This window comes from Numenius arquata, chromosome 11, assembly GCF_964106895.1.
Source record: "Numenius arquata chromosome 11, bNumArq3.hap1.1, whole genome shotgun sequence".
In the NCBI taxonomy this organism is placed as follows: Eukaryota; Metazoa; Chordata; class Aves; order Charadriiformes; family Scolopacidae; genus Numenius; species Numenius arquata.
The window spans coordinates 43527594-43541236 of NC_133586.1; the positions used below are offsets into that span (position 1 = coordinate 43527594).

General features: G+C 44.5%; 1 protein-coding gene across 1 annotated transcript in view; it reads right to left on the reverse strand.

Annotated features, from left to right (window-relative positions):
* FNIP1 (folliculin interacting protein 1) overlaps positions 1–13643 on the reverse strand; it is a 70129-nt gene that overhangs the window by 31354 nt on the left and 25132 nt on the right. The window contains exon 2 of the mRNA XM_074155811.1: positions 8575–8701. Within this exon, the coding sequence (XP_074011912.1) occupies positions 8575–8701 (127 nt within the window). The remainder of the gene's footprint in view (positions 1–8574; positions 8702–13643) is intronic.

Sequence of the window (13643 nt, forward strand, 5' to 3'; positions counted from 1 at the left end):
AAAGAGTGGCACAGAGGTGACACGTTCCTCTCGTGTTCAGTACAACGAGGCTGAAAATAGGCAAAGCTGAAAAACAGTCAGTGTCATAGAAAAGCCAGAAAAGTTTCACAAAAAGATGGAGAAATGGCCCAAAGGGTAGTTTCTGATAGAGATTCAGAGAGGAAACGTAGCAAAAAAGAGAGTTAAGAGGGCTTGGATGGAGCTGGAACTGCCACACGGGATGGGTAGCGCCTGTGTCCGCTCTACAAGCGCAGCATTATCAATCACTGGCACCGCAGATGCTTCACTACCGTTTTGTGGATGACTTATAAATACTTGTGATTTCCCCTGTGAATCTCAGCATCCCAGGCAGAATCAGCATCCGTGTTAGTTAATGCTATTTACACTGGCATCAGGCAACCCCCTCTTCACCTAAAGATCTCAACGTACTTTTCACGCACTCATTACACTTCAAAACACTCACATAAGGTTGACATTATTTACATTTGCTAATGGGCAGTGCCAGGAGACAGAAATAGTCTACGCTGCTCAAAATTACATACTGGCTCTGCCCTAAGACTTTCTTAATTAACATTTCCTGCACAATCACCAAACCAGTATGAGCAAGCTGGAAGCAAACCCTACTGGAAGCGCGGTTCAAGGGAGAGATGGAAATACAGAAGCGCTGCCCTGCTTGATCTCTGGACTCACAGGTTGGCATCACAAGCTCCCCCTTCCTTCAAAACCATGAGTATGTCTCAACTGTTAACAGCTATGAAAAAATTGAAAAGGCATAAAGAAAAGTGTGAAATACCCGAGGCACAGGGTGGTACCTCCACGACTCCGCTCAATAACCAGCAACAACTCTACAAAAAGGTGACTGCCCTTAGTGCTGTGGAGGGATTTTGGTGAGGGACAAGATGGGAATCCCATCCCTCTGTCCTAGGCTCTGCAGGTTACTTTTCTCTTTTTCTTTTTTTGGCTAAATCTCACCCACGGTTAGGGTCAGTTGATTTTTATTTGGCCCTAACCGTGGATGAGATTTAGCAAAGCAGCAGAAAATGTCAGGGATTATGGAGCTCCACGCTGCGCTGCCGCTCCCATCCGAGAGCTGCTGCCGCAGAAAGCCTGAAGGAAAAATGTGCAGAGAAATCAGGAATTCTGTGGCAGAGGGGAAGGAAGCCTTCACGAGCTGCTGAGTCCTGCGCTTTACTGACATTTTCAGCCGCCCAGAGTGGTTATCCTCTCGTTACGACATCGTGGCGAGTACGTTGAAATTCCTGCAATACGTAGATTTGCTAATTGCTAGTCTCTGTGGCTGGAGCACAGTACACAATGGCTGGGACATGTGAATGATCATCATATGACTTCAGTAGGAACTCGTGAACCAGAATTGCATTTTATCTCTGACACAAACAACAATGTCCTCGGCGAGGCAAGCATCATGTGATAAAACCACATAAAAATCCACAGGGTTACAGAAGCTTTTGCAGGCGAACCACATTTCAGCTTGCATTTTCCATCAGATGTTGAAAGTTCCTTTTAAAAAGTTACAATTATAACTAAGCTTCCTTGAGACTCTAAAGCCAGCAAATGCATTTCTACAGGTGAAAAAAATTTCTCTGCATTAAAAAACAGGCTGATTTTGCAAATTGCTTACTTTTAAATAATTTCTTCTCATTGTCACTGCATTTTTCTGCACAGCAGCTTTCCCCAGATCCACTGGGGAGTCTGGTATCTTGAATTAATAGTTGCCTAATTTAAATAGCAAACCAGGAAAATGGCTGTTCGGTCTTTGCAGTGGAGTTTAATGACCCAAGACTCCTGCAAGGAGCCTGTGAAGGAGGTCAGGATCTCTCAGATAACACTTTTCAGAACCTTGTGAACAGTAAATCCCTCCTAAAATGCAGATTACTAATGAAATTTGGTATTTGCTTTTTTACAAAGTTAGCACATGCTTAAGAATAACCTGTTGGACAATGAGATCAAGTACCTGCAATACCCCTCTCCTCTGCAGTTTCTGACTCCAAATGTCAATGAAATTTCAGATGGTACAAATTTCAAGATACTACGCATCAGAGGAGTGGGATTACTTGCACTCCAACATAATATTCCAAAGTCATTCAAGCTAGGTTTCCAAAAATACAGAGGTAACCTAATTATTTAGGAGCTGTGCAAGGGAAAGATTCAAAGTTGTGGATTTTCTTCCCAAACACACAAAAACAACAAACCATTGTGCTGCTGGAGCCCTCCTAAAAGCTGACTTTTGCTGGAGAGCAGAACATCTGCGGGAAGGATGCTGCGGGAAGGATGCTGCGGGCAGCTGCCGCGCTGCTCTCCCTGCTGCGGGCACACTCTTTGGTCTTTTCTCTGCCAACTCGTTGCAGATAGCAAAGGCTTCCTGGCAGCCCCAGTTCTTACATCAGGGGTCACCATTTGCTGAAGGTCTTGGAGACCCATCAGGTAGTACTGAAGGTAACAGAGTAAAATGTCTTTATAGTATGACAGGGTACAAAGTAGTTTTCTTCCACAGTTCTGCTTCTGGAATCCCTTTTCTCCACCTCTATCAGCAAAGACCTTTAACTCTTCACCACAAGGTCTATAAATTCCTCAGTAAGTGGAAAGAACGTGCCCGGCGCTGTGCACAGGGAGAGGAATTTCTGCTGGGCAAGTTTTGATTCAGGGATAATAAGACAGTTGAAAGGAGCCTGGTGTGTTGAACTGAATCCAGACTCTGTGTCTGTGTGTCAGGGCTGCGAGTGACAGAAGGAAAGAGAAATGTCATCATATGTTTTACTCTTTTCTACCTCTCTGCAACAGCAGGTGCTCAAATACCACTGGGGTGGTAGCGATAGAGAAATCTATCTATCCGAGTGAAGCTGCCATTCGTTGAGACCTCCATACCTCATTTCTAGACCAGGTCATTCAGCAAAGATGAAATATTCTTCTGAAATAGATAAATTAACTCTTTTGCTTCATTAATGTGTGTTGGTCTGAACATGTAATTAAATGTATGCATCCACCTGGGACATGAGAGTAACTTGAACAGGCTTGAGTTCTTTCCCTTCAACTGCTAATATAAAAATCCAGGTTTCTCTCTTAAAATGCAGCTGGCAAGTGCTCTGTTCTCCCTTTATTTCCAGAGTTGTCAAGTTCCCCTGTTAATCAGAGGTCAGTGCAAGAAGCAGAGACAACCCTCAGCTCGCCCACTTCACTAGAATTCTATTTCTGTTTCAAGAGAATAAGAAGGCGGGACTCGGTCCCTGCGCTTACAGCTGGTGTCTTTACTGGTCTGCCCAGCCTGGCTCACTGGGAACCTGTCCACTGAGAGCCAGAGAGAGACCAGAGGCTCCATGTCACACCACTCACCTAACAGCAAAAAGGCTCACTATCCAATTACTAATCCCTCAAAGCAATTTGCTGTTCAACATTTATCCAGTGCTGAAGTATATTAGAACACGTGGCTAATCCTGGCTTGTTTAGAACAGCATGCCTTTTTTCTACTTTGGGATAAATATGACATTTGGAGTGAAAGAAATTGCCACAGTAGGAGATCAAATATCATATGACCTTCCAGTTAAATTACCCCAAAGAGAAAGACGACTGGGTTACACGGCAAAAGTGAACTTTTTGCTCCCCAAATCCAAGTTGCATCTCTAAATCTCCAGTTCTGCAACTCAGGTCACTCTTTCTCTTTCATTTCTTCAAAAAACCAAAACAAATGCTGGTTCTGAAAATCCTCTCTGCCTCTGGGACCTGGGAACAAATCACTGCCCTCGTCTGATTCCTTGTCTTTCCCCGTTCCCAGTCAAACCACTCAGACTCCAGATCCCCACTCAGCACGTGCACAAAGCAAGCACAGCTTAGCTCTTGCTTTCTTTCCTCCCTCCTCTTCCTCACGGTCCCTTGACACCCCTTCTTCTTCCTCCCTGGACTCCACGCCTTCCTCCAGGTTGGTCTTAGGAAATCTTTTAGCTTCTTACATGTCCCTCAGCACCTCTCTCCAGTTAAATCCCTAATGGCAAACACTGTCTTGTCACCAGTGGACAACATAAAAGGGACAACGAGCAGTTAAACGAGATCGTTAACCCTGAACTCCTTCAGCCTGCTCCGAGGAAAGCCCTGACACATGGTTCTCCTTCCCGGCTTCTTCTTTGGTTTACTCCCCACTTCTCTCTCGTGGCATCATTTCTGTGGCATCCTCATCCCAGGCCATTGCCAGCCCTTGGAGGAAAATTCCTCATACTTCAGCTGGCCTTTGCACGCTGACATTTATGGCCGCATAGCTCACGTGCCGCACAAGAGCAGCAGCACGGTACAACACAGCAGAGCCCTCGCGGAAGGTCGGCGTGAGCTGGGGAAGCCAAGCACAGAGGGGTCAGGAAAGGCAGAGCCAAGGCCGAAAGCTCAGCACTGGCCGGGCCACCCGCCCTCCCTCTGCACCTTGAAAAGGAAAAGGAGCTGCTTGTTGTGCTTGATTTGAAATTCAAACCCGGTGTCACGGCCCTTGGAGGAGCGTACCTGTGTTTACACGCAGCTCCCGGCTTGGGAACTCAGTAAAGCCCAGCGGGGTGGACGCGTGTGGGACCTGGCACGGCCACGAGGCACCGTGCACGGAGCGAGTGGGGCTGGGGGTACCTGCGAGCGGGAGGCAGGTGGGGAGGAAAAGGAAAAGGAAAAGGAAAAGGAAAAGGAAAAGGAAAAGGAAAAGGAAAAGGAAAAGGAAAAGGAAAAGGAAAAGGAAAAGGAAAAGGAAAAGGAAAAGGAAAAGGAAAAGAGGAAAAGGAGCAGACAAGCACAGAAACGAGAACACTAATAGAAATCAGTCACGGGCTGTAACACTATCACCTGCAAGTCAAGTAATACCGTCTCATCAGAGAGACTCAGTAGGATGAGGAACAAACTCTGGAGCAACTCTAGAGGAAACAGGGGATCAAACCCATGACCTTGCCCGTAGAAATGCTTCGATACCCCAAAAGCTCACGGGATGTGGGTGTTTGGGTGTGGACCCAGGTTGTTCAGTAAAGGCATCAGTAATGTCTACTTCTGGCATCACAGGCTGCCCTGGTGTACTCAATATGCAAATGCCCCTTCATGATACATTTGTTCATGACCCGGTGTCACAGGGCTGGAAAGGGCAGTCGCTCTCTTCTGGGATGCCCTGGCAGAGCTCAGACGGGGGAGTTGCCCAATTTTCGGATGCCCGTGAGGCAGCAGCCTTTGGGCTCTGCTTAAGAGAGCCTGGCCGATCAATAGCCCATCCCCTGGAAAGACAGGGAAGAACCTCTCCTGCTCAGCACCAAAAAAGGTATAGGACTGACAAAGGGGATCTCTCTGCTTGCCCCATGCCAAGTGCCCACAGCTGCCCTGGCCTCGCTGGAAACGCCTGGCACAGCCCTCGGCCAACATTCCCGGTGCGGCAGCCGCCAGCCCTGCGAGTCACCAGGCGTCCGCTCGGCTTCGCTCGCCAAGTTTAACTCTAGCGAGACCCGGGGAAAACATCGCTTCTCCTGCACAATTAAAAGGCTTTAATGGCCACACCACAAACTCTCAGCTGCCTTCTCTGCGTCTCCGTGCAATACCCTCCCAAAATTCTTGTTTACCTGATATTTAGCTTTATTGAAGACACAAAGAGGTTGATTTAATATCCAATGAAAACACAAAAATCCTTATTTGTGTTACATTCACATTTCCCTCACGGATAATATGAGCCCAGTAATGCTTGAATAATTAGAGCCCAGCTTGGTGCGAGCACAAACTCTGCAGTTTTCACTCATCAAATAGTCAGAGCCTACTGTTTTATTTCCTGAAACATCTGCGTCTGGAAAAATTCGCTCTGATGCTCCTTAAATTTTATAACCATACCTTCCCTTACAGAATTCAAATGACCGAGCCATCTTCAACCTTGGTCCACCGCACACAACTCTTGACACATGTAGAGATTAGAAATATAAAATAGAGCAAAGCACATCTCACCTTGCTGCAGGCATACGGCTTTTAAATTATACTTGCTTTCAATTAGACAATTTTCCTACACATCTCAGAAGCGACAGAAAATGGGAACCGAATTGTACAGCAACATAAAGCAAACTGAAACCCTCCCGGTTCTCTGTATTAGAATGATGAGACTTCACCCAGAACAGTCTGGCCACTGCCAGGCACTCTTGCAAATCTCTTCCCAAGTGTTATTTGTAAATCCAGAGGCATAAATCATGTTAGGAAATGGGGGGGGAAGATGCAGAAAGTGTTGGCTGTTGTGGCGTGGTGAACAGATACCCTTTCAGAAGGGCAAGTGCCCGGCCCACACACATGTCTCGCTGCGAAAGGGCAAGAGTGCCTTGGAATGTGCTTAGAGCCAAGATCTGGCTTTGTATAGGCAGGGTGTGTCTTTGTTAATGAAAATCATGATAAAGAGCGAGAAAAATAAACAATGGGATTCCTTGAAAATGGCCAGCATGTACTGCTAACTGTACAAGCCTGCACTAAGCTCGCAGCAAGCCGAGCCGAGGACTCTCCGGCACGTTTTTACCTGCAAAATGTTTCTGCTGTTGCAAAGTTTTGTTTTACAAGGAAAGTTTTGCCTGACGTGACATTATCTGAGTGCTGCTGAAGGCAGACAGCACGGCAAGCAAATGTTTCAATACATTCTCTTTCAAAGTCTCCTAATACCACAAAAAAAGAAGAAATATATCAAGTTACTAGAGATGAGTATTGGGCATTTCAAAGACCCTGGGAACAATCTTCCTCCACCAGTCTCACATGCTCCTTTCACAGAGATGGTGAGTACAGATATTTCTCTCCCCCTTCGCCTTTAGCAAAGAAAAATAAAGGCAAGATTAATATGGAACCGTATTAGCTTCATTATTAGCCATTTATTCTGTTGCTGTTGAGCTGCCACAGTCAACGATCTTTCTGAAATAAACCAAACCAGTGAAGTTTGCAAGTTCACTGTGCAAGTACGGATCTATCAAGAGGTTTTAGGCTTGCAAGAAATCAATCGAAATACGGCAAGAGGATTTATACTGTGTAACATCTTTCTTATTAATGAAGTAATACTTTATAATTGATGAAGTAATAGTAATAAGCAGAGCCAGCAATTCATACCAATAAACCACTTCTAATGATCTCTTGTCTTTAAAAGCCTGTTTTCCTGGCAAGAACACCTAGACGAGCAGGAACTTATAGAATCACAGAATCACATGGGGTTGGAAGGGACCTCCGGAGATCATCCAGTCCAACCCCTCTGCCAAAGCAGGTCCACCCAGAGCAGGTTGCACAGGAACGTGTCCAGGTGGGTTTGAATGTCTCCAGAGAAGGAGACTCCACCACCTCTCTGGGCAGCCTCTTCCAGGGCTCTGCCACCCTCAAAGGAAAGAAGTTCCTCCTCATGTTTAGGTGGAACTTCTTATATTCAAGTTTGTGCCCATTTCCTCTCCTCATTTTCCCCCCATTTATTTACAAATTATAAAGCCATTCTAACAGTTAAAATTAAAAAGAAAGACGTGTTTTGTTCAACCTTTGTGAAACTTGCTTTACTTCACAAATTCCTGCAAAGAACTAGGAAATTGGGATCTTGATTCATGGCTATAAAAGTGCTAAGAGTAAGCGATGGAGAAGGATGGAAGTTAGTGCCTGATGAGACACAAAGTGGCTCCCAGAGGTTAGGATATGTGGAGATGGGAGGCACCCAGGACCAGGATGAGAAGCATAGGGCTGGCAGCATTCAGCAATAGCCCGGAAGAGTTTCTAAAGCTGGACGAAGAATCTTCTGGCTGTGCTCCAACAACCCAACGTGAAAACCAGGGCTTGGAGGTAACCGTATTTTGCGTACTTCTGCTTACAGAACTTATAGCAGGTCCTATGGGTAAAAGCAACTGGGATCATAAATCTCAGTTCACACAGCGCTTTCTGCTTGCAGAGCTCAAAATGGTTTGCAAATGTTTTTAGGGATGGTGAAAAGGAAGTTCAAAGTAGCGAACTAAGTTGTCCAACCTCACAGAACCACTTACAATAGCACTGTGGCTAGAAATTAATCTTCTGGCCAGAGCCCTTAGAAGGAAGTATCCTCATCTGACTTGCAGCCATTAGTTTCAATTAATAGATTACCATGCAGGCCATGCCAAAAGGAAAAAGAGAAGAAGTTTTCAAGTAACTTTGTGTCAAAACACTGTCAGCAAAGCACAGGAAGGATTGGCAAAAGCTAACAAACGGGACAGCAGAGAACACAGGACTGGGAGGACCGTCCGATCAAGAATGCAGACCCCACCATGGCATAAAAGCATAAATCCCTAAATATCAGTTTATGCCCCTCAGCCCCCCGCGCTGCCTGCTGCAGCTGCAGGAAGGAATCCTTCTCTCTGCAAGACCAGAAAGTAGATGAGCCCAAGAATAAGGAGATCGCTACAGTATTTAAAGCTGTTAAGAGTGAAATCATTGAAGCCTGAATAATTTGCAACTTAACAGGCATTTAAGTATAGCCCTGCATATAACTGAAGTTTAAATGTTAATGTGAATAAAACAGAACATTTGTGGTTTATCAATCTTGCCATTTTAAAAAATACACACTATAACCATGCAAATTAGTAAAATACTCACCGACACTGAAACATCCTCTATTTTTCTTTTAGCACTGGAGTCAAATAAGACATTCCGTCCTCTTCTTTCGCAGTCCTGATACACAATCAGTCGGATCTGACTTGGGTCAAACTCCGGCAAAGGCCAGCTTTAATTAAAAAATAAAAGAGAAGAAGGATCAATTACCACAAATCCTTATTACACTGTTCTTTCTACATCATCTGTATATATCACTTTATTAAAACATGAAGTCAAGCAAATGCAATGCTATTTCATCAAACCCTTTGATCCCGCAGCCAGAACTCTGCCTTTTGTTTTTTCTTTCCCCTACATTTGCCAAATTACACTGGCACAAACGGCACCAATCCACTGCAGCCATATACGACGATGTGCACAGCATTCCTAGCTCTCATGCTCTGTCTTGTGATATTTAATGTTTTCTTCAAGTTCCAGCTTTTGGAAATCAAAGTCCTAGAAGAACCCAGCTTTTGTGTTTAAAGGCACACAAAAAGAGAGCCCCTCATCGTTGCAAGCACTAGGTTGAAAGCGTTCGCAAATCAAAAAGGAAAAAGATCGATATATTCACGCTGACCTCTCCCTTAAGTAATGAATTTCTGCATTTTCAGTCACAGGTTTTCAGCCTCGTGGGTTGGCAAAGCACTGAAAAGACGTAAAGTACCTTTCCTCCCCTTCTTCAGGTTTCACAAACACTGTAGTAGCATCCGTGCGTTATAAGCTACAACATCCACACTAATAAATGTGCTTCGATGCTGAGGAAGAAGAGAGAGCCACGTGTAGCTTGGGCCTGACGATGTACTCAGGTCCTCACTACGTTCAGACTTAGAAATAATCTCCACTTAAGCCCCTGTGATTCAGGGCCATGCTGCTGCATGGGTCAGCAAAACACACACCAGTCCTCTTCCAACACACCTACTCCCAAACTGGTTTTGCAGTTCGTGACAAGGAGAGCTCTCCTGAGCCTCTGCCTTCCCCAGTGCCACTGATTTCAGAGGTGCTCTGCAAAAGGAGAACTTGGAGGGCTCAGGCTCCAATACCCTCGCATAATCTTGCCTTTAAGGCTGCTTTGTAGCCATCATCTTAAATTCCCATTTTAAAAAGCCAGCCATCACTTTAAAGCAAGCACTATTGCCCTGGGCTTGGGAATCCATTTTCACTGATACCTTCTCAGTTCTTGGAAGATAGGAAACAAGACGCCTGCTCTATCCATGAAACCAACAGGAATCATCTTTCAGCCAGTTACGAGCCATTTCCTAGATCAAGTGAAATTCTATCTTCCTTATCCTTGGCTTTTAGGCAAACAGCATTAGCACGGAACCCCAAGAAGTGAGAAACGAGGCCCTGGAATTTTCCAGCCGACAATGAAGGATACAGGCTCCCAGTTTACAAGAAGGAGCTGCACATTTATTTCAGAAACAAAGACGCTCATAAGCGATAATATGGATTAAAGTAAACCTGGCATGCTCGACTCCAAGACTGTGGTTAATTTTCCTCTCCTCTGTCCCTCTAATTCACCAACCAAAAGGTTTCCTTCTCTATGTCCATGCTTTATGTGATCAGCAAACTAATGACGATTTGTAACCCGACTTCTATAACAGGTGACAGCAGAGAAGCACCAAAGCCATGGTTGCCTATCAGAAGGTTTTAAGACTGTCCAAAATAGATTCACAGGTTTACCGCTGGTGTAGTCCCAGCGAGGTGAAAATAAGCACCAAGACATACAGTTACTCGGTCTCTTAAGAGAGGAAATCCATTTCCTAACCTGCTCAGCCCCACCATTTAGCAACCGGAAAGAAAAACAGAAGCTGCAGAGAAGATAGTGTGCAACAAATGTCAAAAGCAAGTTATTACAAGAAAAAAGCTTGAGCAACTTGAAACTGAAATAACTCAGTGTCTAGATTTGGGGGCAAAAAGCCGCGTGCCCTCCCTCTCTGTTTGGGCACCTAAAGCCAAGCGTCGTCCACAGAGGGACATGCCCACCCCAAGAGCAGAGGCCAAAAGGAGCAAATCCTGTACCAGAACCCAAGCACAGGGACAAACTCAGAGCAGAGCTTACATCTACCAGGGCTCTGCTCATTACCCCCATCCTGCATTTCAGTAAATGTTAGAAAACAAAATCCATAGAATCATAGACCGACTCCGTGATTGGTTCCATGATCTCCTAATATTTAAGCGAAATCAATGGAAGTCTGCAAACTCTGTTTCCAGACAGGCCACTGTGGTTCCTATAAAGAAACAGTATGTGACAATAACAGCGAATTGCTTGCCAAAAGGGTGCTATCGCCTGCTCCACCCTTGCAACGCATTTGAATTTCCTTCACACTCAGACAAAAGCGTGTCTTCCATTACCTAGTACTTTTGATATTTGACTTTGAAATTACTGGCAAAGAAGGGCAGTAGCTGTTCCAGATCTCAGGAAAGTCTACTTATAAAAAGCTCCAAGAGCAGATTACACACTAAGAGGAGAGAAAGCTAAATATAAAACCCTTGCTGTATTCGGAAACATATTTGATCAAGGTAACAAGAGCTTGTTTACTTCTCAGCTTCTTCACATGACATTTTAACTTTCTCTAGACGAGCGTTTGGTAGATATTACCCATCGTAATTTGTGATAATTCCCAATAAGTGTTATCTCTGTTACATAATAGAGTCCTTAAGCACATTTCAGCCTTGCAAAAACATTCCCTGGCAATAGCGGGCCACTGCCCAAACCAGAAGAAACTTTGAAGAGAGCTGGGGGAAAGTTCGTTTAGACAGACAGTAAACAGAGGCAGGCGGGCACCCCCGACTCGCCCCCCCCCACCTCCCAGCGAAGCACATTTTTCTGGAGGAAGCAGGACCCAGAATAGCTTTGCTGTTGTTGTCAGCAGCTTTAAAGTCCCGTTAAACTTGATATCTGGATAGATTATCCCCAAAACGGACAAATTCCTGGGTGCAATACAGAGGGCACGTTCTCAAAACAAATGTAAGAGGGCAATACTCCTGCGCTGCTCTTCAGCCAGATGAAAACTGACCTAGATCTTCTGAATATAATTAGTTCTGTTTATAAATGGAAACTAACTTTGACATTTAACTGAAGTTTTCTTGAGATTCTTAAAGGCAAACCAGGAGATGTAGAATCAAGTGTTCTAGCAATGTTAATGAAAGGTGAGTCTCTAGCTCCCACGCTCTTCTGGTTAATGAGGACTTTTTCCTGCCCGACCTATCTACCACTCTTTGATCTTTCCTTGAAACTGATTATATTTAAAGAAATAAAAACAACAACAAACCTAGATCAAACAAACAAACATAAAAACCACCAGCAAGAAAACCCCAACAATCTTTTCACGGGCGGAAGCGTTTGCGACTTTGCCACACAGTTAGTGCTGCGAGTTCACACGTCGAGCAAGAGAAGAAATGGTGAAAAACAAATTATTTCTGAGCAGGACACCAGTCCTGTGGTGATTTCCACTACACAAATAGCAATTCCTCTAGAGTAAGATGTTCAGAAATACCGATATGAATAGAATAGGGTAGAAACCATCGATGTGTAAATGCTGTGTGGGAGACTTCAGAAACAAATCACATCAAACCAGACCTCGCAGACGGGTTGAGGGTGGACGGGACCCCGGGAGGTCATCGGGTCCAACCCCCTGCAGAGATGCTAAGGCAGGTAGAAAGCACACAGGGAAAGGAATTATTTCGGACAGAAAGACAAACTTCCACGTGAATAATGATGAAATTATTAGAAAGTAATTATAATGAAATCAGGGCCTGAAAAATGATACTTTAATGCATGTTCACACTTAAGCCTTACTATCGTTCAGCTCTTCTTGCTCTTTCACCCGTTTTGTTTTCCTGCTTTTTTCACATTCAACCACCAGGAGTAATATTTGTAGCTTACACTTACAGACCTATTACAGGCTTCCTGACATCTCTACTGCGAGTTGCATGGCAATCCCCAACTCCAAACTCTCTCCAAGGAGGGATTTTCTCATGTATCTAACTCCTGCAGTTTATCACTGCCATAGATATTTCTCAGCAAGAGGTAACTGAATGGCTTTCAGCTGGTGTTATTACACTCTCTGCAAGCTTTAACGGATGAAATGACAGACACAGAAATCCTTCGTTATCACTCCGCCAATTAAAATACAATCTTTTCCCCTGTAATTGAAAGTGAGCATGTTCCTTCCTCCTTGTTTCCACTACCCCACAAACAGCACTTCTTCATTCCATTAAGGGTTTACTTTAACACTGTTTCTCCTCCTGCCCTGAGACTCGACTTTTAAAACAATTTTATACTAACACGGCTTAGGTAGTATCCAATTACTTTTTAATAATTAACACAGCTATTTTAGAAGTCTTAAAGAAAAGCAATTGAAGCAAACTGATGGAGATATTAAGCAGGTAGGAACTGTAAAACAGTTTGCTCAAAACCAGCATGTGACTAATCATTGAAAAAGTAAGTTGAAACTATCAGTCAAACTATTGTTTTCCTACATCATGTTACCCATAGTTATAAAAACTGCCTGGTGATGAATCACTTCCAACTATTTTTAAATGCATCTACGCAAATGATATTTATAGTTTATGCTAGCTTATCTGTTCTGCGTGGTTTTCATGTTAGCACCTTTTTAAAAGCCTGACAGCGAGAGCCAGGGCAGAGCAGGCATCAGGTCTACCTCGCCCCGTGCCCTCCGCACGGGAGGAAACATCTTGCTTTACTCCTGTTCAGATGAGTAGGAAAACAGAGGTACAGGGATCCCCAGGGCTTATCTCCAACTCCTGCAGACGATCCTCTTTGTGCCCTGTTGTTCTTATGGCAGTGCTTGGACCCAGCTAACTTCTACAACAAGCGCTAGGCAAAGAGACCATCCCTCTTTTGAAGGGCTTACACTGTAAATGTGAGACCGTTCCACTGGGGCCATTGGGGTATTTCAGATGCAGGTTGTCTCCACGTACACTCACATCAAAGCATGCTCACCTGTGCGTATAAACCTAGTAGTATTTAGGATCCTGCTTTGTTACAGGGAAGATGACCAGAAGGCGGCGGCAAATAGTCCTTGCCCAGTCCAACCATCATATCATACACC